The sequence below is a fragment of the Phaethon aethereus genome (genome assembly GCF_964289735.1).
Source record: "Phaethon aethereus genome assembly, chromosome: 9".
In the NCBI taxonomy this organism is placed as follows: Eukaryota; Metazoa; Chordata; class Aves; order Phaethontiformes; family Phaethontidae; genus Phaethon; species Phaethon aethereus.
In genome coordinates, this window is record NC_138585.1 from 6,105,552 (window position 1) to 6,132,538 (window position 26,987).

Here is a 26,987-nt window from a genome sequence, read left to right on the forward strand (position 1 = left end):
GCCACACAGGAAAAAATGATGGCCAACCTCCTGACAGAACGAATCAGAAATAAAGTTTAAAGTTATACCAAGCTTTGTCTAACAGTCACTGGAGCATACGCAGTCATCCTCTGTGGTCTTAGTTTTTAAAATCTTTAAGCATAAGGATTTCTTGTGTATGAATTCTCAGAAATGATGCTTCAAGGTAATAAACAGTTCAGAGTATTGCAGCATCCATTTAAATAAAAGGCTACAAAGTTTTCAGCGCTCATCTAAACTTTCTTACACATTCATGTAAGTATTTTAGCCCAAGACCATCTTACAAAATCAACATTTCTCTTAGACAAAAAAGGTTCCTACATTCAAAACTATAGGAAATAAACAAAGAGGATGGGATCAACTGGTATGAGAAGGGCAAGTGTGAACTGATTTGTTATTTCTCCTACTATGCTGGACCACTTCAAATATTAAGAACAATGCTAAAGAGCCACTAAGCGAAATTGCTAGAACAGTTTATAACGCTGAATCATTACCAAAAGGAGATATGAAGAACTGTATGTACGTAAGGGGATTTTCAGTACTCATTAATCCACTCTACAAAAAACAGTAGGCATCAATGAAAGTTTCTATAGTTTATAAAGAAATACTTGAGGCATATAAGTGCAAAATATGAGTCTTTCTTTTTTAAAGAAAAGCTATACCATCTTCAACAATGTCCTTATTGGGAAGAGATTGCCACCATTTAAAAAGAGATTCATTCACAAATGACTCTTCTAGAGCAAGAAAAACACATTTCTTTTTATGAACTGGATTCATCTTGCTGGAAACAAGATTAAAACCTTTATGGATCATCACTGTAGTTTTGAAGCAGCTTTGCAAACAACAGGCTCAAAGGCTATGTTTGTTCTTCACTGACTTGACTCAGGGAAACCAAGTTGTTTTCCCCACTGTCTTCAACCATTTCATTAAGGTCCATTTCATGGATTTCTTCATCATATGATGTATAAAAATTGCTCTGTATATTGTCCTCACAAAAAATACATTCCTAAAAAGGAAAAAAAAGAAAAATATAGAAACACTCATAAGTCAAAGGAAAAAAAAAAAAGCTTTTCCAAACAACAGTCCCATTTGCATGCAATCCCTGATTCCAAGGGAACCTTTACATCTGTGCTGCAACTGCCAGATCTATTTCGCTCCCCAACTTTTCCCCCCACACAATTGTTTTCTAATATGTAGTAAATCAATACAGGTACTTGACAACTCTACTGGAAGCAGTTATGTCATAGATCATTTATAATGTTGACATTTTACATGCAGTTCCAAACACCTTTTCCTCCATTTGGCTGCTAACCCTGCAGTAGTATGTTCATGGCAGTTGCAGTGCTTAAGAGACTGAAGCAACTGCGCACTTACCCAAGTTGGATGCTACAGCATTAACGTTGCAGTAACGTTAACAACAGGATTAGGATTCCATTGCAATTCTATTACACTGACTTTTGAAATACTTGTGTGCAAAGAGAGCCTCCACATTTGATAACTTATGTATAAAAAACTACAAATGATGGAAAGCTTAGGGAAAAGAGAATGCAATCAGGTATTTGTGTGTGAATAAGTAAAATACACAGACAACAAATAAAACTGCAAGGATGTTTTGTTTTCCAGGTTTTTTGTGGGGTTTGGGGGGGGGTGGTTTGCTTTTCAAGCCATTAATCCACTTATAGAATCAAGGCAAGAGATGATCCTCCATGAGAAGTGTGATAGAAAAAAGAAAAAGTGTACTCCCGTTAATTTTGTACTTTCTCAAAAGCAATGGGCATAAATTTCTGTGCACAAAATAGATATTTTTATGTATTGAAGTTTCTGTCTGTGTTGATAAAGGATTTCTAACAGATACACAGAAATTTAGAAAAAGGAAGGAAATTTCTTATACTGTATTCACCACTACTTCGACTTCCTATTGGAAAGACGACTTATGGTAAATTAAATCAAGCCACAAACCACTTCATGGAAGTCTGAATTAATTTTTTTCTCTGCATAATTGACCAAGCTTTCACAGCAACAGGAATAGAAAAGTCTAACATAGCTAATAATTTAAGCAATGTTAGACACACAAATGTAACTAACTCATTTAAACTTACGGAATTAGCGACAGTTTTTGGCAGTCCACCTTGCTGGATCCATGGATGAACTTCAATAAGCTCTCTTTTTTGTTCTTCTGTAAATTTTGGCTGTAGTTTCTGCATTTGCTTTAATTTCTGCTTATCTTCTTTTAAAACTGTTTCCAAATCTCTAAAATGAAACATATTTAGAAATCAGCTTCAACAGTTTCTGGGCTTTATGCCTATATAAGGTTACACAGTCAAATACTAACATTTTTAAAGACTATTTTTGTTCTGGAATGTTAGGCTTACAAATCTTATATTGGAAGAAAATTAAGTGTGGTTATTTCAGCAGCTTTCTGCATTTGCAGACAACTTTAATGCATCTCTGCTGGCTCACTGTATTTTCAAATCCCAACAGTGAAAACAGTTTTCTTAGAGCTATTCAGGCAGCAACACTCGTGAAATCACCAAGAACTCCAGTTTCCCTCTGCTGCTGCTGCAGTAAGTTCCACATTCCCCTTCACTGGGAGGACAACCCAAAACAGACACTAGATGCACATATGAGATACTAAAGCAGTGGTAGTAAGGTATGTTTAAGAAGGTCATCAAGAATGCATTTAACTTCAGGACTGAGAGGGAGAGATTTAGAAAACACTGCTCTATTTCAGCAGCCAAAGTTCTCTCTCCTCACAATGCCCCACCTTGATTCAGAAACTTAAAAAAAACCCACACCACACCAAACATTTACAAGATCTATAAAAGATAACAATTGAAAGCAAGTTCCAAGAAATCCCGTACCTTTTCTGTTCCTTACAGCATACCCAAGAACAGGTTGGCTTTACGCTTCTTTTCTTGGGCATCACGCTCTGACAGTAAGCTTAACTCATCTTATCACAGTATCCTGTTTTATATCTACTATGTTCTCTTTGGCAGGCTTTGCTACTCTTGCAGTCTACTGGAATTATCATCTATAGTTGTCAATCCTTCCGGCTACAAAAACTGAGAAGTGCCAAGGTATTTTTAAATCTAGGGAAAAATTCTAAAGTTCTTATGTGTTCTCTATTCTACCCCACCCCCCATCATCTCTGTGCTTCTGTATTTTGACAGCTTGTTTTCCTTGTTTTTCCCTTTCAAAAGGCTTCTTTACTGAAACTTCCTATTCCTTTCAAAATACCATTCACTGCTCCCAAGAAATATAAACTAGAAGATTAAAAAAAATCTGCAGACTTGCCACCCTCTCCCCGCCTAAATCTGCTCTTTACTATTGAAGCAGGGAATATTTTTATTTTAAATAAAGATTTTTACTTTTAGAAACCTTATAATTTTTAGCTTCTGCTTCCTTGTCCTATTTGAATGGGAATTTATGGAGAAGAACGAACATGTGGAAGTTAACAAGGAAAAAAACCCACAAGGCAGAGAAAGCAGCGTGCCACTGAATATGGCATCTCAAGGACAACAGATGCTACAGACTGTCATTTCCATGCTACAGACCATCATTAGATCTAAGCATACTTGCCAGGATCTACTAATCAGACTACGAGGATTTCTAGGCAAGTAGTTACAAGCCACTAACTATAAAACAGCTTCAAAAAATATACACAGTTAATTTCACTCAGGTAATTGATCTAAAAATACAGGTAAGCCAAATCAAATAATTTATACTTTTTGAGAACTTCTTGTATAGTATACAAAAGATATAAAGGAAGCAAGAATTCTTCTTGACACTAAGCTAAACATTAAAACCAATTTACTTCTATTGAGACAGAGATTCACATATATCTTTCCTTCTGTACACCCTGCTACTCCCAACATATATACAGATCATGAAGGACTACGACATCGGAATTACCGTGACGGTATCTGGTAAGTCATCATCACAGTGTCATCTGTGTTTGCCATCAAAAGCCATATAGGATCCTGAAGGACATATTTAATGAAGTGCTCACTTTCTTGCATTTCTGCCTTCATTTTGGTTTTATGGTGATTTTCTGAGGAATCAATACTCCCGAAGTATTTGCTGGTATGACTAGTTTCACTACTACCTTTAAAAAAAAATTTAAAGTTTCATTATAAATTGTCAAATACGTAGAATATCTGAATACTTTTGAAAATAGAAAAGATTAAAGACAACTAAAAGTATAAATACAATCACTGTTTTTTTTTTCATTTTTAAACAGAGGGAACTACTACCTCTAAGTAACTGCATTAATATTTTTAAAACTCAAATTCTCAAACTAAGCCTCCATTAAATGTCAACAAAATAATTAGCTACTTAAATTAAAAGCTCTGAAATGAAACATGGAGTACAGTTATTTTCTCTTCATTATTTTATCATACCTACATAATATGTTAATGGCTATTTTACACACACTTAGAAAAGGTTTTATAGTGTAAAACAAGCACAGCAGAAAAACTTTCATGTTATGTAATCAAGAATAAACTATTCAATGAGGATTAAAGACAATAAAGATTTTTACATAAAGCACATGATGTTCAAGTAGTGTTTGCAATACCTTACTCTCCAACACTTCTAAAATGCTAAGAGAATACTCACTGCCAGTGTTACCTGTTCTGCTCCCTGACATGCCACAGCCATTGGATCCAGACCCCAGAGACTCAGCAGCTGCAGATACACCACTCCCTGAAGAAGCTGAACCAGTGCCTGAGCATGCGTCTTCTTGAAGTAAAATGTCAAGCAGAACACTAGACATGGAGACCGCATCGCTGTTTTGAGCGTCCATTGGAGATTCAGCCTAGTGAGAAGAATGGGAGGTGAAAAAATAAAATTTAAAAAAAATCAAACCCAAAAAACAAGCCTATTTCATTATTAATAATTTACATTTAGTATTAATCCATTTCACTTTATATTCTAGTATGTTTACACAGTTATTCAAAGACAGACAATCATCAATAACATATGCCAAGACCATCTGAGGAATAATGAAGTGGACTGATACTCAGTAAGATGGAAATTTCAATTCAATTGCACTTTTAAAAAAAAAAAAAACATAGTTTAGTGAGGAAGTAAGGAAGACATTTGCTATTTGGTTTTGACAGCCCCTACTGTCCTGGACAAGTCAGAATTTACCCAAGCCACCTAAGTTGCTCCTACTATAATGTACCTCAAAGAGATTTGCATCAACAGTCCATCACTGTTACTACTCTCAACACATGATGAGAAGGAAGAAGGCATTCCCAGATGCAAGCTTCCTAGGTAAGATAATTTATTTGTATGCTTTTAAAGGAAAGAGCATTAACTATGCTGATTTCTCACATAAGCAAAATCTCACTGCAAGTCAGTTTAAAGAGAAATTACGGTTGACAGAACTTAGCAAAATACGTAATAATAAAAAGAAGTAGCTTTATCATTAACATATTCCTGAACAAATGCCTGTATTATCCTCATTTTCCAGTAAGTGATAAGGGAATTACAGAAAGCGACATTTTGCAGGTTTCTAAAGAATAGCACCTAACAGTTTGAGGAAATTCAAAAGAATTTGCCAGCAAAATTGTTACTATTAAATTTTGTTATTGAGCTTCTTTTAATCCAGCAGAGGCATGTCAGAGCATGCTGTAAGTTACAGACTGTCACAGATGCACTGTTATAGCACAGCACAAGTCAGAAGTCCTTATAGAGATAAGATTTCAGAGATGTTTTGTAGCACACAGAATAGATTACTCCAAAGATGGCACTGGACGTGTATGTCCCTGAAAATTTCTCTGTAGGCAGCATTTGAACGACTAGTATGAGAGAGATTTTTTTAAAGTGAAAATCAAATATATTTGTTTTCAAGATCATGCGATAACAGGCATGCAATAACAGAATGTGACAAGTTTTTGCACTGTATCCATCAAGTTTGGAAGTTTCCCTAGGAAAAACATGCATATAACAAAATTCATTTCTCTGTTCTCCCTTCATTCATCTCTCCTAGGATCAACATCAAGATTATTAGGTAAAATAAATCATCTGGAAACTAACCAGGGAAGAAAGATTAACGTGGAGATCTAAATGTTCCCCACAGTGTTGGGAACAAACATTTTCCGAAGTTTTTCCTTCCTCCTCCTTTATAACTTCTAATGTAGATACATGCTTGTGACTCACTGCACAAAGAAACTCATCTATTAGCTGCTAGCATCAACACTAACAATGCTTTTTACTGACTAATTGCAGTAGTTTAGATCTCGGACATGCCTAAAAGTAAAAGGCACCCCTTCCAATGCCTGAATTCCTTTCATCTGCAGTGAACCCAAGTTCTACATTGTAACTGCACCATTAGATGCAGATGCAGTTACAAGTCACAGCACAAGAAAAGCAGGAGGGAAGAAGAAGCCAGTCTATAAAGTTTAGGTTGCAACTCCATCCCATCGGTGACTTACCATTTACAAAGATACTCTACGATGCCTTTAGAAAACACCAGTATTAGTCTACATATTTCTGTCATAAAAACTTTTATGGACATATTATTTCACATGAAGTTTCTGTAAGGTTATTTCAAATTTGCAGGAGCCAGGAAATAAAAAAAACAAACTGAAATTACTAAATAGCTCAGCATAGTTTCAGTGCACCAAATAAAACAAAAACAAAGTTATGGTCTGCAAGTAATAATATTAACAACTTCAGATACGTTCAAGAACGTGAAGACTTAAAAAAATCCCACAACCATCAGCATACTTACTGGTAAGGATCCCTTTCCACTACAGTTATCAGTTGTCATGATTTTTGCTCCTTCCTCACTTAAAGCTCCATGTAAGCCCACAGCAACTCCACTGTCAGCAGTTTTTGTGGTTTCTTCTAACTGTAGAAGATTCAGAGGAGAACTGCACCTTGACTGGAACAGAGGTGGTGAGGCCTGGTCTTGAGGACCCACTGACTGGGGAGTGCAGGAACGGGATGGCTCATTTCGTGGCTCTGTGACAGGAACCTTTTCACTCTCTGCTGGTGGATTATAGTGGAATGGCTGTGTTGGAAAACACGCCTGTTGTGGGAAAGGGCTGGGTGTAGCAAATGGTGGCTGTGTCGGAAACACTGTCTGTGAAGAGAAAGCGGAATGGGCAGGGAAGTTGGGTTGGTTGTGGTAAAGTGTTTGAGGTAAGTTATTGTTCATCTCTGGGTAGACATAGTTGGGGAGCACAAGAGCTACGAGGGGTGTCATGAGGGGTGCAGGGAACTGGGATGGTTGCATAGGGCAGGTATTTCCAGAGTCTGGCAACTGATTAAAACCAGAGAGTGAAGTCTCAGGAGCTGGTGGCACAGTCCCTGCTGCTGGAAAAACAGGAAGTGGATATGCAGGCATAACAGTGGGAAAAGACATCGCTGAATAGCTCGCTTGTGAAGTGTCTGATGGTGACCAAGCAGTAGTATTTAAACCTTGAAGAGGGAACCGATGGGGGAATTTAGTTCCAGAAGTTGTACTGTCCGAAGACTCCTGTGGTTTAATGCGCTTTGATTTCCTGTTCTTTCCACTTTTTTTCCAAGGCTGATCCATTCCAGAAGTGCCATTCCTTTGTCCACGGCCACCTGCGAAAAGAAACCATCAGGAAGGATCCTACTCGCAATCTGATGAATCCCTTTCACCTTGTCATCCATAGAAGTTGCTCAAAACCACAGTTCTGGACTTAGCCTACCCAAGTGGAAGCATTTGGAAAGGGGTCAGGTTCACTTTTACCTCTAGCCCAAGAGCTGAGCTAACTGGGCAATGAAAACCATGCTGACATATGGAAGAGAAGAGAGCAGCAATGGATCAGTTCAGGCTCGAATGTGTTTCTCCAAACAGTACAAAGCTGCAAAACAGTGGATCCCAGGGCGGCAAAATTCTAATTACTCCAGCAATTACAATGAAAGCAATATGGGACGTGAATGAAAGCATATTTCTAGATAGTTAAGGTCATGTAGTTCCATAATTGAAAGTGTGGGGATAATAAGCAAAAGGAGAGAAAGTACACATAAAGAAAATAATTTCCTGAGGGGAAAAAAGCATGCAACTTTACCCTGGGTGAAGGCTGTCAGTTCATATGATTACAGACATGAGGAAATCCATAAAATATTTTCTAGCACTACAAGCTGCTCAAACTTTTAGTTTGCCTAAAGATTATTTAGATAGGCTAAAAGTTTATTAAGTATAAAGAATGCAAGGGGACTAAAGGGTTCCAGAACGGGTTTCCTACATCAAGGACCTGCAAAACTATTTAAATAAAAAATGAAAGATAAGAATCTGCAAAAAATGCTTAGTAGCACCTGACTTTTGTTCCAAGTCAAATCAGGACTGAAATGGGAACAAAGTCAGATCAGTATCAAGCACTTCTGAAAATGCCATCTGGAGTCCCTAGTCCTAACAAACAAAACAATCTCACTATTACAGCTAGTCTGTGCCAGTTCCATCCCACTGATCACATTATTAACTTAAAAGGCAACCAAACAATTATCAGATTGTTTCACCAATTACAATAGTGGAATGGGAGAAACTGTATGTAAAAGAAAGTGGCTGAAAACAAAACCACAACCCTGAAAAAAGACAGAAGGAAAAACAAGGGAATACAATCATAGATACAGTAAAGCAAATATGCTAAAGCATGGGTTTTGTCACATGAAAGTAGATGACAATAATCGTATAGTGAACAGATAAACATCAAATAATGTCAGTTATTATATTAAAAGCTATATTCCACTCTCCATCTTCAAGCAAGATTTATCAGTAAGAATTTTTCTCTGGACTTCAAAAATAGCATGCAACTGTCACTATTTACAGTGGCCCCACAATACAGCTAAAAATGGAAATGCCCTCTCAACAGAATTTACTTCCTATATAAATACAAGTTTTATCACAAAAACTATTGCCATACCACGTTCACCAGGCCGTCCTTTTGGTTTATCTTGTAAGTAGTAATTACAGTGGGACTGAAAAATATTAAATCTCTTGATTTCTTTGAACTTATTCAAAAAGCTCTGCTCCTCTTTTTGCGTATGCACTGCAAGGACTTCCTTTGTAAGCCCCAGTTTTTTAAATGGCTCCTTTTCTTGATTTACATGTGCAGAGCTGGATGGAGGGGCAAGAAGTTGGCCATCCAAGAGTTCTGCTCCACTTGGACCATCTTCTATCATTTCTACAGAAACAGGAGGAAAAAAATAAATCAAGATGAAGCAAAAAAAGCTCTGTATATGCATTTTTAAGCTATTACAATTCTGTAATAATTTTGCTGGGAGTTCAAGGTACAAATTCTGTCCCTATTTATTCAATTTCCATAGGAACATTTTAGCTGTAGGAAAACATAAATCACAAGTAGATACTAGCTGTTCATATGGCTGAAGTTTAAATTTGCTAGCAATCACCATTTTGGAGAAAATTTATTAGCAAAAAAAATCATACCTAGTTCAGGTTGTGGTTTTTTGTCTCCAACATGAACAATGGTGCTACTGTAGCTGCACTGACTTGTGAGAGAGACAACACTTTCAGGCTTGCCAGGTAGAGCCAAAGATGTTAAGTGAGCACCAACCACTGGGGGACCATTTGGTTTACCAGATGCCTTCAACACAGCAGGATCTAGAAATAAAAAGAAGTAAAGTTGTAGTTTACTGAACATAAACAAGAGCGAATGCAAGTTATATGTTGCTAGGCACTCTATACAGTAGAAGCTGAACTGTGCTTGACAAGACACAAAATGAACATTTTACTTCATGCATTCCACCAAGAATGTTTTAGGAGTAGAACGACTTCTGAGCAACCAAATCCAATCCTCTACTTTCACATAGAGCCAAACCAAATCTTTTCAATGAGGGGCTTCTTGCTCTTTCCTGGTCTTCACTCTTCTTTCATGACACAATTTTGGAAGAAAATTTCTAGCCCGTTCCATCCTAAGATTAAGTCCCACCCAGCTCTCATTCGTCGTACACTAACCTCTGTCATTAGCTGGTTATCCTAACAGCTTTGCTCTGAGCATCCACTGATTTAAATTCTCTCACCTAAAATATATACACAATAATCCAGCAGAGGTCATACCACTGCCTCATAAAACAGCATTAAAGCATTCCTCCTCCACTAGGAATACTTGATACAACACATATTTAAGACCTAAAGTTTGCCTTTTTCCCCGAGTATGCTGGTGGCTTTGCTGTTCTTGGCCATCAGTGCACCAAAAAGCTAGTGAACCATATCTTCTCCTGTCAACTAGAACTGCATAGACTCCACATAACAGCAGAAATTGTGTTCCTAATTGCATGATGCTAGTTCCACCATTTCTTCCTCTGTAGTTCTCAAGGCATTCAAATCCCTTCTACAGGATGCTTTGTTCCTATGTATAGTGATACCTTCCAATTTGATTCTAAAAGCTGCGTTAGAACTTCTTTTTGAAGCTCATCAAAAGGCAGTATAGACAAGATCATTCCCAAGACCAATGTTTGAGAAACTCTACTACAAACTTCCCCTCCAGCCTCATATAATGACAAGGTTGAATCAGCAAATGCCTCATTAATGTGTAGTTGTTTACCAATCTCACAATTCTGGTACTAACCAAACAGTTACTTTCTTCACTTTAGCTTCACATCCAGACAGGGACTGTATCGAATGCTATACTTAAGTCCTAACAAATTAAGTTAATGTTTTTGCCTACAGCAGGTTTTTTAGACAGCTATCCTCAATAATCCCAGTCTTCTATTCTCATGGCTGGACATTCCTTTCAAATGGATTCTTGTGCCTCACACAACACTGCGAGCAGTCTGATGCTGCATTTTACCCTCTCTTGTTCCCCCCCTCTGCTTTTTTTTTTAAATGTCTAAAATGGAGAAACAGAAGTCTAACATGCATATTTTTGTTGCAATTAATTAGCTGCCAGGTTCTTCAGCTGGCTCTTCCTACAAGTCCCGACTGTGAAACAAACTTTTTACATTTGATGATTCAAGTACTAAAACTCAAAATCCTGTTGTATTTTGTACTGTGTAAATAAGTTTACCGCATCTACAATCCAGATAGTCAATCAGCTACTCAGTATTTTGATTGTAGGGAAGGTTTTCATGTTAAAAGTTAGATCACCAAACATCTAACACTGAGAAAATGGCTATGAGGTCATGCCTAAGCTACACTTGTCATTATTCTGCAAAGAAGTAACATCCAGCTGGCTGCTAGCAAAAATCAATCAAGAAAAAGCTGTGATGTAGAGGTACCTCCCAACGGCTGTATAGCATTATCAGCTGGTTTTTGCTCATGAACTCCAGAATGCAGTGATGCAACACCTGATGAAGGTTCACATTTTCTTTTTGCTGTGCCAGGCACATTACAACTCTCCAAGTACCTAGAATACATATTTAATATTATTAAATCATCGTAAGTCTTAAGTCTAGAGGTTGAGAGTAATTTATACACTGGTTCCTTACCTGATGACACTGTCCAAACAGCTAATCTGTTGATAAGAATATACGGGTTGTTCTTTCCAAGCCAACTCTTCAGTAGTCACACTTTTAGGAGGAGCTGTTACTGCAGTATCCTTTCCCACTACATCTTTCACCTGACCACCAGGACCATTTTGTTTTTCTGTGAAGAGAGATACTGCTATTATGCAATTGTGGCATTAAATCCTTGTAAATTCCCCTAAAAGCAACAGCAAATGTTCTCATTTATACATATTTCTTAACAGGTCACAAGTTAACTGCTGTAAAGCAAGTAAGATGTTTGTGCACTAATAGATGAACATGAAGTATTTTCCTGTCCTTATGGATTCTTAGAGGTGTGAAGTTTAGTTAGGTTGATGCATATGGATCCAAAGGGAACAGATATTATGGTTACAAGAGAATGGATATCATTAGAGTTGAAACACACTCAGTATGAGGACAACTCTAGTGCCCATAAGTTATAACAAATGATTAGAATAATAACCTATTAATGTATGCAGAATTTAAAATTTCATTAATAAGAGTTTAATTCTCAACTTAAATTCCTGAGGTTACACCATAAACAGGAAAGACAACATCCATAACATTTTTCTCCACCTAACAGAAAAGATGTTTGACTTGTATGAAAACTAGGTACTTCGAAACAACAGCTTTAGGACACGCCTTAACTGTGTGTTACACCATTATCAATTCAGACATAGCTGAACACAATATTTTCCTGAACACAGTGGAGTGACACAGGACAATATAATTTTAATTTATAAAAATGCTGTCTTTATGCATTGATTAGAACCGAAGTAGAAAAAAAAAATCCCACTGTCATATTATATGAGGCACCAGCACAATAGACTAATACTTAATTAACTTGCTAATGTCTTACCTGCAAAAGGCTCTCTCTTATATTCCAGTTTTGCTTTATTGCCAGTGAAAATATGTTGTCCTTTATTTTTGACTTTACAGGCATCTTGACAAACCTCCTGAAAGTAGGTCATTAGGAAGAGTTATTACAAAATTCTGACATAAAAAAAATCATGTATAGCAATTCCTCAGTAAACCAAATCTAACCTTAGTCAATCTCTACCTTACAATTAGTCTGATCACAAGAGAAATTCTAATGTACAGAATTTTATTGTGCAGCAGCAGAATTTTGTAATTGGAAAAAGAAGAAATTTGAAGTATGTTTCTTGTACACAATCACTCTATTTTGTTTAATATGGGTGAAAGACCTGGAGAAGAAAATATAAAAGTACATTACAAAGAAGACTTCAGAAAAAAACCAGTATCGCTTGGCAAACAAAATATTGCTGCCAAGACTCAGAACTTTTTGTGCTAGGAGTTAGCACTGACAGGGTGTTATAGAACTACAAGAGTCTTCACTGTCTATGGAAATAGCAAAGGAAAGAGAGGTATCCATTTCCCTCAAAACCAAGATCTCCTTAAACATGACTGCATAGCTCTAAAATAAGTTATCTGTTAAAAAAAAAAAAATCCAGAGACTTTATCTGCTTAAGCCACTAGTGTTTAATGACTGAAAATCAGGAAAGTGACCACCTTGGCAAGAGCAGCAGCCTGCCATGCCTGATCACAGCAGCAGAAATCAGATTTGGGAGAATTAACCTATAAGCAATATAACCAAATAAAGGAAAAACTTGGCTTTCAGAATTAAACGCAACTCTGTGAGCTACAACAAATTTGGGAAGAACAACAGGAAAGCCAAAATGACTACAGATGTTAAAAGGCACAGTTCCTTTGACTGCATCCACATTCAGTACGTTACTGTCCATCTGATTTACTTTGCCTGTGGAATAGTTCTGTTAAGCATAGGCACAAACTTAATGTTACTGTTTTGCTCAGACTAATGGAATTTAAAAAGTTACATCTCACTATTAACTAGATGTAGCAATAGCCCAATCTACGGTAAAGTTAAGTTTTAAGCTCAAAAAATTTTTTATTACTTTCAATTTATTTAATTCCATATTATATAGTGCATTTTTGCAACATAAAAAGTTATCAAGGTCAAGCTATCACTTGGTTATGCAGGTATTACTGCATTTTATCTTCTTAGTTTCATTTGGAAAAACAGCAGTTTTCATTTGGAAAAACAGTAATTACAGACTTTCCCCTCCCAGAAGAAACTACTTTCAAATATCCAGCTGGTTTTCCCAGAAACACAGCATGGAACATATAACACACTGTACAGGTTTAAATTCTTTACACACACCAACTTTCATGCCCATAACTGTGCTTCAATACCCTGAGACTTCATCTACACCAGAAATGTTTATTCCCCTACACAGAAAGGTTTTTTCCATGTTAAACAAAAAAGAAAGATGACTTTTCGGCCATACTTTCTTCCAAACCTAATTTGAAAGAGTTCTGCTAAAAGCAGAAAACCCCACTTCTACTTGTTTGTTTTGTGCCACATACTTGAATAAGAAAACCCAAACCTACTGGTTTATCCTTATGAGTGTCTTCATTATTATTTCCTGTGCTGTCACTGGAGGAGGCCACACTCATTAAGTGCTCATGTGAACCATTGCTACCTAGACTTCCATAGCCACTGGATCCACTGTTGTGTACAGGCTGTTAAGAACAACAACAAAAAATAATATACACACACATATATACATCTCTTAGCACACCTGCTTTAAACAAAACTGAAATTGTTACCAGTGATTCCATGTAAACAAAAAAGAATTTATTTTAGGTTTGGTGGTTGGTTTTGTTTGTTTCTTTGTTTTGTTTGTTTGTTGTTTTGGAGAGGACTCCATAGCTGCATGAAATACTTAAAATACCAGTTGGAGCTTTAACATACTTCAGCAAGTCTTGTCTGGTAATCATGAGTGTAAGTAATTTCCAGGATCGTAGCCAGAAATTCCAGTACAGTAGTAGACAGCTAAACAAAACGTCACATGAAGATAAATGCCCTTTATTCAGTGGGAAATGAAAAGGGTAACATTCAAGCACATGCTGTACCTGCAATAATAGCCGATATATTTGCTCAGTGATTTCCTGAACACTAGGATGAAGGATTCTATCCTCTGTATAGTTGGGAGCGGCAAAGACATCTTCATTTAAGGGACCCCTGCATAAATCAAACATATCCCAGCTCGTTACAAATGCAAGTACTTCAATGACAGAGAGAGCACAACTTCAATTTACCATCCATATATAGTAAACAGAATATGATGCTTATTCTACTGTGTCTACAACCTTTGAATCTGACAAAATACATGCACTTACTCACTTTGAGAACAACTTCCTTCTTCTGAAGCAACTCTTGCCAGTATTGGCAGAATCTGAAGGACTTCAATTTCTTTTTAAAGCAGTAACTACATCACAAACCTCAAATTTAAAAAGGACGCAATTTGTATGTGTGGGGTTTTTTTCCCCCCCCCAAAAATCCCTTATGTCTTCCTTAAGGATCACTCCCCCAAGGGGAGGGGAAATAAAAATAAATAAAAAAAAAATCTTAAAGTCCCAACAGTTTATTGACTTACGTCCTAACTTTGTGCCTTCCAATAATAAATGAAACTTTTCGACTCCAAGGGTTGATGAAACTGGACCAGCTAGTGTCCATGGTTATATAATCTCCATTTCTAGTGCAAAACCTGATTGGTGAATAATCAAAAGGCTGTCCTCCACACTGAAGTACTGCAATTAACGATTCAAAAAGAAATGTCAGATTAATATTTGAAAAATTCTACTCCATGATTAAGGATTTTACAATGAATTGCAAAAGAAGAAGATGATATTTGAAGGAACAAATACCAGATATATCTATACATTTAGAAATGCTGGGCTACCAGAATAAGCAGACCTTCATAACTTACCGAACTATGTCAAGAAAATCACCTTCAGAACACAACTAGCTAAAGATGACTGAACAACTTTACATTTTCAAAGTTTAACAAGTTAACATTGCCAGAATTGCTCTTATTTTCTTCTCTATGAAATAAGAAAGACTACCATTTTAAAGTATGACGACTTCTATCATTGCATTATTAATAAAATTTTCTTTATGTATGAAAAATTCATTTACAGTCAATGTTTACAGCAGACATATATGCTTTATATCAGATACAAAATTGAGTGATTTCTCATTTTCATCTATTTGCATTAAGAATCAAGTTGTAAAGGATTCAGTATTTACTTGCAGACAAGTCCATAGTTACAATTAATTTTCACCTCCTACTTGCTGAGGTCTCTGTAGTCATTATTAACTTTTAGAAGAAAAACTGTATTTCTGCCACAGTAAGAGATTACATACTTTTTTTGTGAATTGCTAGCATTAAGGGTCTGTCATTTGGGTGAAGATGCACCAAGACTGGTGTTCCTATTAAGTCCTGAGGTAGGTATCCCAACAGAGGTACTGCTCTGGGGAAAGAAAAACAAAGAAAAAAAAAATCAAGTGGAATAAATGTATATTTAATCTTAAAAATGTTTCCATTTTAAGTTTTTTTTGCCCTTTTTCCTATAGACAGAATGAATAATTTTGATTTTAAATTTGGGGAAATAGCAGTGCCAACTTAATAGCAGCAGTATTTTTTTAACAAGGGGGGTTTTGTTTGTTTGTGGGGTGGTTGTTTTTTGGTGTTTGTTTGGGGTTTTTTTTGTAACTTCACAAAACAATGTGATCAGACCAAAACAAGGAGTCTGCTACAGCAGTTCTGTCTTTTCTACGCTGCCTAGCTCTACAGATATAAATACTTACTCTAATTTTAAAAGAGTATTAATAAAGTTTAATCTTGTAAAACTCTCAGGAAGGTAAATAGTCCCTCAATCTGTGGGCTGCAAGCCAAGGCTAAGGATCACAGGATTATTATAGCTGAACTAGCAACAAGGTAGTTGACGAGGACTCAAGAGAACTTTCTCACAGGCAGGTTAAGAGTTCAACCCATAAAGGAGCTGCAAGGAGGCAAGCCTATTAATTAAAATAGAGAATTAGAAGTAATGTTATTGAGTTCCTGCACATTGTTAATGACCACTTTTGATGATGTGGACTAATTTATGCAATGAAATAATTTTCATTGATCACTTAAAAGCATTCATACGAATGAGAAAGAGCGAAAGTTCACAAATGTCAGTTTGCACCTTACCCTGAAAGATAACTGCCAAAAACATGCTTTGGAAAAAAAAAAAAAACCCCAATGCACTAAGGCAATACTAGTCAGTAATGTTTAAGAAGCTACCAAATGCCAACAACTCATCTCGTAAACTCAAAGCTCTGTATACTTTCCCCCCAGCCCCATTCACTGACAAAGGCCCAGGACCAGAAGCTTAGCCACAGTGCACCACAGACACAGCATCTGTTTTGGTTTGGAACGCAAAAGCATTATGGGACAATTGCCTCCAACATTGCACCTTCCAATAACCCGCTGGAATCAGACCAGGCTCCCAAAACATCAAACATAGCCTTCTGGCAAAGAGGCCGAGATATTCGGGGGAAAATGAGGATAGCAACTAATACCTTATTATTGAAGCAATTCATTAAATAATGAGTCTTAAAAGCTTGTAGATGATCTAAAGCAACAACTTTACAAAGCTGAAACTGGCATGAAACTCATAACAAATTGTATCATTTTGACACACTGACATTTAAGAATGCTGTCATGTTCAAAGCACATAAATTATGCTGCTAGAGGAGTTTAAAATACCAATTTAAAATACAAATTCAGCTCTGAATGACTTCAGTTAGGACTTCATCAAATAACGTTGTATGAAGCAGAAGAAAACATGAGGTTTTGTTCACACTGTTCCTATTCTTTGCCACCTGCTGTATGTAAGCCTGGCAAACTCTATGCTTGTTTGTGCTGCAACAGAACACCTACCCTAAAAGGAATCAAATTTTAAACTGTTATTTATTAACCTAGTTATAAAGAAAGATGCAAATTCAGGGACTCTATTAAAAAAAAAATTTCCTACACATTTTTATACTGATTTGAAGATCACTGGAAAAGTCAGGGTTCTAAAACATAAAACCATTGAGTAGAGACTGAGCTGGGCTCCCCTGTTCCAATGCAGAGGAGGCAAAGGAATGATCCAGGAACTTTCTGTAACTACTGGAAAGAGGAGTTAGAGTTAAATTTTCTTGCTGTTGCCAGACAATAAAACTATGGGCAATGGCCACAGATTGTGGTCTAGAAAGCTTATGCTGGATGTTAGGAAAAGCTTTTTAACAAAGTGAGCAGTGCAACACAGTAACAGTTTCCAATGCAGATTATGTAATCTCTGACCTTGGAGGTTTTCAGGCATGACTGCAACAAGGTCACAGCTGACAACCTAGAACTGGGCAGTGGTTTCATTTCAAGCAAAAGGATGTCACCACCTCTGGAAGTATTCAAAAAACATGTGGATGTGGCACTTCAGGACATGGTTTAGGGGGCATGGTGGTGTTGGGTTAACGGTTGGACTTTATGATGTTGAAGGTCCTTTCCAACCTTAGCGATTCTGTGATGGAACAGAGACCTCCATCAATCCCTTCCAACCAGCATTTCTGTGAGTGTATAATGCTGTATTTGAGAACACTTAATTTACTACCTACCAGAGGCAATACCTCAGCATCATTATGCTTCCTTATAATGAATAACTCAAAATCATTTAGAGTTTAACTTAATAAACTCATTTTATGAATGCAAATGCACATATGGCATAAGCATGGCTGATGAGGAAAGGCAGCAAGTTTGGTTTGTGTTTTATAGAATGACATTTAAAGTGTCAAAACAACATGAATAAAAGCCCCTGTATTTTTATTACAAGTTAACAGGAAACTGCTTTAAATTCATTTACTAAGATCACTCCACTGTGAACTATATAGAACTCCTTACACCCATCATACACATCGAGTATCAAACATATTTCAAAGACAAAGATATACAAGAATTATCCATTTAATTTCAGGAAAATATTTATTTTTACTTAACATGTTCTCTGCAGAGATCCACTGCAGAGTTAGGACAAATAAGCATCTTTTCAACCCATGAACACATACTGATTACAGAATTAACTTTATTTTATGCAAGTCAGGCAACAGTTTCAGCATTATATTATGAACAATTCTCACTCAACAGCAGGTGTTAAGTTGTATATTTTTAAATATTAGACTCAGATTTCTCTAAGAATCTATTGTTTTGTGTATTCCACCTAACCCTGGAGAGCTTAAGAGTAATAAACCCTATGCATATGCATATCTTGGTAAACATTTATCTGGCTGCCAATGCTCTCAGGACTTAAACAATTAAAAGCAAAATAGCCACACAGATCACAAGAACAGAAATAAATGAAACAAAGTCCTAATATCAGACCAAGATGTAATCAGCCCTCACTGTGAGTGTTGAAAAATGTTAGCTGAGAATAAGTGGTAACACCAGACTAACAGGAAAAAAAGCTTCCATAGTAGCTACAGAGAAGGGATTTACCATACTCACTCCACCCAAGCTCAAGAATAAGGGCAAAGCTCTCCATTCAGTAATCATGCCATTTCTGTTAAGTGACTAACTGGAAATAAATGAGCTGGGGTGCATGGAAGAAAGGAAGCTTTACATTGTGCCATTATCTTATTTGAAAAGATAAACCCACCTCACAAAGTTGCAGTTGGCTTGGAACATGTGTGGGAATGAAGGAGAGATCAAAAAAAAAAATCCACGAAGAGGACAGAACTAAGTAGTTCTTTTATCAATTTAAGCTGTTTAGAGAAACTGTATAACACATACCATATAAATCATACTGCATGCATGCTGCAGTAATACTGATGTGCATGACCTCTCTGCAGATAAATTGTCTCAACAGTCAAACAGTAATTTACCTTGTTGACTCTCACTTAGCCAAACTTCTCAATAACCTCCTTTCCCCCACTCCCTCTCTCTTCTGCTGTAGTTAAAGATTTTGCCAAGAGCAGCCTATTTCTTCAGAAACAGGAAGATACCCACCCAAATGATACCACAAAAATCCAAAACTGTCCATTTTACTGCTACGCTGTCTGCAGACGTCCTCCCCACCTAGACCTACAAAGAAAATCTTAGCACTCTTAGAATGCTTAAAACATGAGGAGGGGAGAATCTCAGAAGCCTGTGTTTTCAACTTAGGAACAAGTAAATTCTCTTGTCAAGTCTTCAAAACACTATGATATTCCAAAGCGCATCCCTGTCCTAAACACTCGTTGAGATCATTGTCTCCTCCTCAGCCAAGTACACTAACACTGAAGGAATATCTTCCATTCTTTTCAAAGACCCCATGTTTCACCTAAACATCCTTTGAAAGGCCCCAGGCAAAAGCGATCCAGAAGACTAAAGGAAAGCTTGGTTTACACCTTAGTTCCTGAGCCTCTACGTATGCCCTAAGATCACAGGCAGCATATTTGGTTCTACTCTGAAATGTGAATGCTTACTCTAATCAGCTCCCATGACTCTCAAAGCAATGTGAAGTCTTCAGCCAGTATAATTTGAGCAGTTTTTGTATACAGACAACAGCAAAAATTATGAAGACTGTAGTTTGAACTGAGAACACAGAAATTTTTAAAATTTTTTTAAGATTTTATGTTACATTTAAAAGACACACCTCTAGTTGTAGCTGGGCCAGCAGCAACAGAAGCGTTTTGTTTGTTATTAATTGGATCAAACTTTAAAAAAAAAAAACCCTAAATTTCATACAGGTAATGACTGTTAGTACAGGAATTTTCCTGACCATGTGTTTCATTGAATTTATGTCCACATTTGCCCCAGATGGAAGGAAAATGGAAGAACAAGTTGTTAGCAGGCAAATAGTTTTCCACGTAAATACCATAGTGTAACATGTTTTCATGCTTAGTGAAAATTGGGGGATGTACTTTTCTCAGGTTAAACACTCTTCAGTGGTCACATAATTTTTTAACCCCACACAGACATCTTAATTAAATTCTAAAACTACCTGTAAAGATACTGGATAACTTGCTTATCAGTAAACTGAAAGAGAGTATTTTTTTTGTAAGTTACCTTTCATCTACATCCTGGAACAAACAGGTTGGTGTGTGTGTAGTTGTAAAAATTCTTTTGTCAGGAGGAATTCTGGGTGCTGAAAGAAAAATAAAAGCAGATTAACAAGTGGGGGTTTTTTGCATACATAAAATACTTCAAGCTACATGTTTCCATTAAAAACTGAGTAAAGTCTAAAAGTCTGTCTAAGAGCACATAGAAAAGCAGCTTGCTAGCTCACAGTCTCTCAGCAAGGGCAGAGAACACCACCAATTATCTTTCACTGTAATAAAACTGGAGATCACTGGCAGTAACTCATATAGTTGGCTTTCTTAGGCTGAAATTCAGTTGTACTACATAGCATGAAAATTCCTGTAGCAGAACATAGAACAGTTCTTACTTTCAGGAAACCAAACCAGTCTCTGTGCATTCAAAGGATTACCTTCATAACCAGAATGTACTTTTTCTGCGAGCAACACACAGCAAAGCTGGTCCTCTGCTATTTCCGGATCTTGCACTTTGATAAGGTAAGGAGTCATCCGAAATGGGTGATAGCAAATCTCATTTTCACACTCCTTTCCCGCACTAATAATTAAAACAGAGTTAATTATTTCAACAGATTCATCTTACACTAAAAGTTTTAATTCATGTATTATAATTTCCTCATGGCACAAGGACTGCATGATAGCTCCTAAAATAGCACCCAAGAACTTAGCTTTCTGAATTCTCTTTTTCTGGTAGAAGAGAATCTAATTCTGATGGCATCCTTTGCACAGCAACTGCAGTAAAGAATACGTTGTCCTCTCTACTGCCTGAAATAAATTGCTTTAAATGGAAATCTGATGTAAAAAGAAAAACCCTCTATGATAGATTAAGTTATTTTGTTGATGCAATAATCTTGATTTGTGACATTATACCCTTCAGAGGAATGAATTTATAGTGGTATTTTATGAAGACCGCTATATCCCCTCAGTTAACATAAAGACCTTGTTTTACTCAATATTTATCCCGATTCAAAAAGAACAAAGACTCAGCAGCTCTTAGCTATACTAACAGTTCAAGGATCCAAAGCATAGTAATAAAAATTACAACCATTTATACAGTGACCAGAAATAAAAAATATTTCAGTTTTAATAAGTTTATAACAGCACAGCTTTAGAAAACTAAAGCTTTCGGAACCAATGTTAGTTGGACAAAAAAAAAGTCTGCAGTAACACCAGCAATACCTTTACAGTACATCCAATCCAATGCTCTGGAGTGGTGCATAGTCTTCAGTTTAACATTTACTTTATTTACTCCAGAAGTAATTAAGTAATAGAATCCATAATTTCTGGTTTTGGAAATGCTACCAGAGAGGCAATAAGCAGCAAGAAATCAAATTGCACAAAGAACATGAAATAAGTTGCCAGCATTTCCTAAGTAAAAGCAACTAAAAGGAGCAGGCACAGGAAAAGAAGGAAGAAAAGCAAAACCAAAGGAATCATGTCATCTAGTAACTGCAAAAGAGACAAGTCAAGTTATCCTTATGTATCTTTCTCTACAGGACTCTGAGATAAATTTAAGATTGACATGAGTCTTCTAGAATGAAAGCGACTCTGTAGCAGGCGCTGAACAGAACAGCTCAATTAACATGAACTGAAGACTTTCCATAGCAGCAGGAGATACCGTATCAGCTTCCTCTATGGTGCAGAGGTCAATATTCACACTGATTGTATAACTTCCTGAAATCACTTTGCAGTTTTCTCTGTAGCATCTAGGAGTTAATCAACTAGAGGACATGCATATGTTTTGCCTTATGTTCACATTATGGAAAAGAAATTTACATACCATATGGTTCTTACAAAAGTCAAATATCTTTGTAATGCATGTTTTCATAATGTAACACTAAGCTTTATAACATTGTGGTCTTACCTGATGCGACAGAAAAAAGATTTCTCTTCCATGCAATCCTGGGTGGAAGACTCTAGAAATATTAAATGTATTTTATAACAAGTTACAAATTACTATGAGATTATGATATTTAAAACAAAAATTTTTCCTAAGTGAAAAACTCTTTAAAAATTTTATGTTCCCTGAAGTCTCCGGATGTGTTTGTTAAACAATGTACTTCATAAGCAACTAAATCTGAATACCACTTAGATTCTGAGGGTGGTGTGTGAATCACAGCTGCTTGCTTATTAAGCCTTTTACCAAAAACATATCTGAACAGTTATCCAGTTTGAGATATTTACTCTTACCAGCTTTTCCACTGTACTTTATAGCGCTGGCCAAAAATGTTTAATTATCTGGGACCCTAAAATTGGACCTTTTTCCTAGAAAGGCACTAGGGCAGCTAGATCATCAAATCCACTTACCAACTCCTCCCCACACCCCCAAACCTCCAACAAACAAACAAGTATTTTTCGTGAAGGCTTCCTCTCACCTTTTAAGTCTATTTCCCTCCTTGTCCAGAGTAGCCACAGACTGATTTTTCAAGGCAAGCTCTGGTCTTTCAAAGGCCTTAGTGCACAATACTTTTGGATATTATATTCTATGGCAGCTGATACATGGGACAGTGTGCATAGTTCCACCCACTGCATTTTTGATATTTGAAGCTACACACAAACATAATAAAACTACAGAAAATGTTTCAGGAAAAAAAAATTGCATAATTGAACAATATCTGTAATTAGGATCACGTGGTCAGAAATCACCATTGGCCCTTTTTTTGAGCCAGAGGTTGGACTAGAAACCTCACAAGGCCCCTTCCAACCTGCTTTATGTACCCATTACTTAGTATATATTTATTGCTAAATGTTTTTTCAGATGAAATATGGTTCACACTCGGACTTAATAGACTTAGTATACAACAGATTGGAATTTTAAATATTTAGAGAAGGTCTTGAATTTCAAGTGTTTGGTTAAAATAGTTGGCAGCTATTTCTCAATTCCTAACAGCTGTAGCTACACTAGTAAAACAATCCTCCCACAAACAAATATCAAGTGCCCTAACATGTCTGATCCTTCAGTATTAGCATGCCTAACATCCGATCTCTATTCTTTTAGCCTTAGAAAAATGGTTACACTTGGTGAATGCATACCGATGTTAGCTGAAGTACATTTTTCTACACCGTGATCAAGGTGTCCAGTATTCAAACCATAACCATTTTAAAAGAAAGAAGGCAAACTATTATACTCCTTATATCTGAAGATAATAAATTTTAAAGAAAAACTGTGGTCATTTGACTGCTAGTTAAAGTGGAAAGCAAACCCATTACTCAGCATGAATACCTCTTCATTCATTATTTGGATGAAAGAGGTGGAAGGCTAAATAAACAATGACATTCAGAAGACTTTTAGCCAACAGACAAGCCTTGCTGATTTATAAAATTATGTTATACATCTAGTATTTTTCAGAGATGTTTTAACAATGCATCTGTGTTATACCCTCAAATAGTGACGGAGAAGGATGGAAGGATCTTAAAAGTCAGTCCAAGTATTTGTATTTGCATGACTGAAAGAAGGTCAGAAAAATATCTGCTATTGAGACCACTCACCAGCTCTATTGCAAATATTCCATGATGGTAATCTGTATGGGGTAGTAGAAGTATAGAACACACTGACATCCTGAGGCGCCAAGAACTCCACAAATTTGGCATTTTTAAAATAACCTCTCTTACAGCGGAGAATAGAAGCAGCTTGATCAGAGATGTACAATATTTTCCCAGTAATCAAAGAAACAGCTACAGCAAACATATCCTAAAACCAAAAAATCTCAAATTATTCCTCTATGTATTTCTAAGAAAAACACTTATGATAGAAAGGCATTAATAAGTTCAAAATAAAAATGAAGAAAACAGTGTTAAACCACTTCTGTTTAGGGAGCAATAAAATTAATCTGCTTATAAAGTAGACACAGGCAGTAAACTTTGAACCATGCAATAATACACTAGCATCTTACTGGGTTACAAGCACTAAATGACATTGCCTAAAATTTTATGATGCAGAATGAATTTACAAATGAAGAATTAAAGAGCTTCCAGCTATAAAACTGCACATTTTCCTTGTGCTTGTCACAGGCATATTTTACATTTATGAAATTCAACTGTTCTGTGAAAGGCAGTTTATGTTAGCTTGTCCATCCACTGCCAAATGAAAAAAGTGCTCTAAACCACATAGTAAAATAACGAGCAGACAGGTGGAAAAAAGTCTCACACAACCATACGCACACTCCACTTAATACCATTTCATGTTGGTTTTTTTCTTGACACAGAAGAGTTTCCTGCATCATAACCATTAGTGTGCTACCCACTAACACTATACACAAACTTAAGAGCTGTCGTCAGAACACCGGTTTCACAAGCTCAGAAGCTTCAGATCAATTGAACAACGTTTATGGTATTTTGGCTGAAAATCTCAGTTGTACTCTAGACTTCCTATTTATTTTACCTTGTAGGCAATCTTTACTCTTCACAGATACAACAAAACCCACCTACTTCAAGCTAGGGAACATCCCCCATCATGTCATTATTTTACTGATTTCAGAACTTCACACATTCAGGCAGAGGCTTCGAGGGGGGGAAAAAAAATATATATAAATAGTGAAAGGTACCCTAATAAGTTCAGATGCAATTATTTTTTTGAAGACTCCATAAAAGCATCCTAAAGCACTGTGAGTGTGGAAAATAATTTTTTAAAAAATCATTCAGACTACCACTTTACTGCTAAAAACTACATTGATCGTCATAGCTGTTCTTATCTAGATGAGAAGACAGTATCACTGGATCACACAGTAAGCCTATGCCAGTTGCAAAGACTAGACAAATACTACAGAAGAGAATACAACAGTGATTCCAACACTTTCATCACTTTTCAGTCACACTAACACAAAGATCTGGTGAAACATCAAATAATCCCTACTGATAAGGACAAGGTGAAACAATTCACAGTGTGCCTTGACTAAAATTTGGAGAGAGTTACTCTCCAACTTAAGCAGGTGTTCTAAAATGAAAGCTAATGATGTCTTACAGTGCATTATATCACATGGCTGTTGAGATATGTCACACCACAGTCTCTAAGCATAAGGTACAATTCAGAGGACCAAGAAGTTTAGACTCCTTATTTCCCAACTAACTGACAGAAAAAAAGAAAAAAGGAAAAAAAAAAAAAAAAACACACAACACAACTTAGATCAAGGTTAGATCAAGGTGCTATTGCCCACATTTGCAAAGGCTCAGAGTTTCTACTCAACATCCCCTGCAAGGCAAAAGCTTATTGGCCTACCTCCCAACTCTTACCCTGTAAAAAGAAGGCATGCCTGAGAATTCCAGTTCTAGCAAACGTTTTCAATACACACTGTAGACTTGGGTCATCATACTCACCGCATTTTTCATGATGTACTCTGAGGTTATAGTCTCCACTTCTTCCACCGTGTAAGATGACACATTGAGTCCCGCAGGCTGGGATTCATTAATCATCAACAATTGGTAATATTCCTCATTGGCTGTATGAGAACATTAAACAACTTATATTCAGAATTAAAAATCTCATCAGTTAACATGAGACAGCCTAGAATCAGTAAATGGACAAACCCTTTTTTGGCGTAAGCACAGAATGGGCAATTGGGAAACTGAGGTACTACTCCAAATTAGCTTGTGCTCAGTAGAACTTCCTCATCAGTAACCCAAATAAATTTACCCATCTTAATATACCCATACGTGCATCATTTTGGTCTGTTTGACAGTTCAAATAGCATGAAATTCTAAATTGTTTTCAAACTAATTTTCTAACTCAACAAATATCAGTAAAATATCAAGCATCTAGAAAGCTGTTTTAACTCCCAAAGGAACATAAGTTAACAGAGCCAACAAATGGGAACATTGTAAAAACATCTGTTTAGAGAGGTTTTCAAAGATAGTAAATTTAGCTTTACACAGACAACCACATTTAAATTCCTATTTTAAATGTTTAATTTTATCCAGGCTAGCATTATCTAGGTAGTATCATACTTGATTACCTTTAACTTGTTTAATGCTTTTAAGGGCGTATTTCAATGTCGTTAGGACACTAGATTTGCCTTTAATTCTCTTTTCAGAAGGAAGGTGAGCTTTCAGCTCTTGTAATGTTTTCAGCAATTCCTTTTGTGTTTTGGCTTTAGTGGACTGCTCACTACTGTAAGATTAAAGACAAAAAATAAAGTGTCACTTGAGTGAAGTGACATACCATCCTCATAGAAGCCCAAATATACTCTGACACTTGTCATGTACCTAAATTTGTACAACTAGCCACATTAATTTTAAATTATTCTAGCTAATTTAAGAATTATTGTAAGTTCTGAATGTTGGTACTAAGTACTGGAAAAGTTAAAGATTACCACCACCTGAAGTCTTATTGTAAAATGTACTCTGTATGTGCAACAGTACATATACCCAAGCACCAGACAACTTTTTTTTTTGCCAGTCTCCCTCCTCCCTTTTTAGTAGTATTTTCCTTAGTTCCTTTAAAATTCAAACTCATAGAAATGTTCATGGACTTCAAGGAGAGAAGCAGGAGGTCCATTCAAGTCTTCACCTCCTGTTCGAGCAGGTTCTCATAAGAAAG

At 36.4% G+C, this 26,987-nt stretch overlaps 1 protein-coding gene across 1 annotated transcript in view; it reads right to left on the bottom strand.

Annotated features, from left to right (window-relative positions):
* Nucleotides 1-523: 523 nt before the first annotated feature.
* The window catches only part of PER2 (period circadian regulator 2), a gene marked incomplete at its 5' end in the record, with an annotated part of 30,114 nt that continues 3,650 nt past the window's right edge, over nt 524-26,987 (bottom strand). Inside the window, 20 exons of the mRNA XM_082003551.1 lie at nt 524-1,024; nt 2,118-2,268; nt 3,931-4,123; nt 4,648-4,834; nt 6,758-7,599; nt 8,922-9,182; nt 9,446-9,619; nt 11,236-11,363; nt 11,446-11,602; nt 12,341-12,434; nt 13,912-14,043; nt 14,437-14,545; nt 14,961-15,114; nt 15,731-15,837; nt 20,430-20,508; nt 20,851-20,993; nt 22,320-22,371; nt 23,945-24,146; nt 25,769-25,890; nt 26,404-26,558. Coding sequence (XP_081859677.1) covers nt 875-1,024; nt 2,118-2,268; nt 3,931-4,123; nt 4,648-4,834; nt 6,758-7,599; nt 8,922-9,182; nt 9,446-9,619; nt 11,236-11,363; nt 11,446-11,602; nt 12,341-12,434; nt 13,912-14,043; nt 14,437-14,545; nt 14,961-15,114; nt 15,731-15,837; nt 20,430-20,508; nt 20,851-20,993; nt 22,320-22,371; nt 23,945-24,146; nt 25,769-25,890; nt 26,404-26,558 — 3,592 coding nt within the window. The 3' untranslated portion in view covers nt 524-874. The remainder of the gene's footprint in view (nt 1,025-2,117; nt 2,269-3,930; nt 4,124-4,647; nt 4,835-6,757; nt 7,600-8,921; nt 9,183-9,445; nt 9,620-11,235; nt 11,364-11,445; nt 11,603-12,340; nt 12,435-13,911; nt 14,044-14,436; nt 14,546-14,960; nt 15,115-15,730; nt 15,838-20,429; nt 20,509-20,850; nt 20,994-22,319; nt 22,372-23,944; nt 24,147-25,768; nt 25,891-26,403; nt 26,559-26,987) is intronic.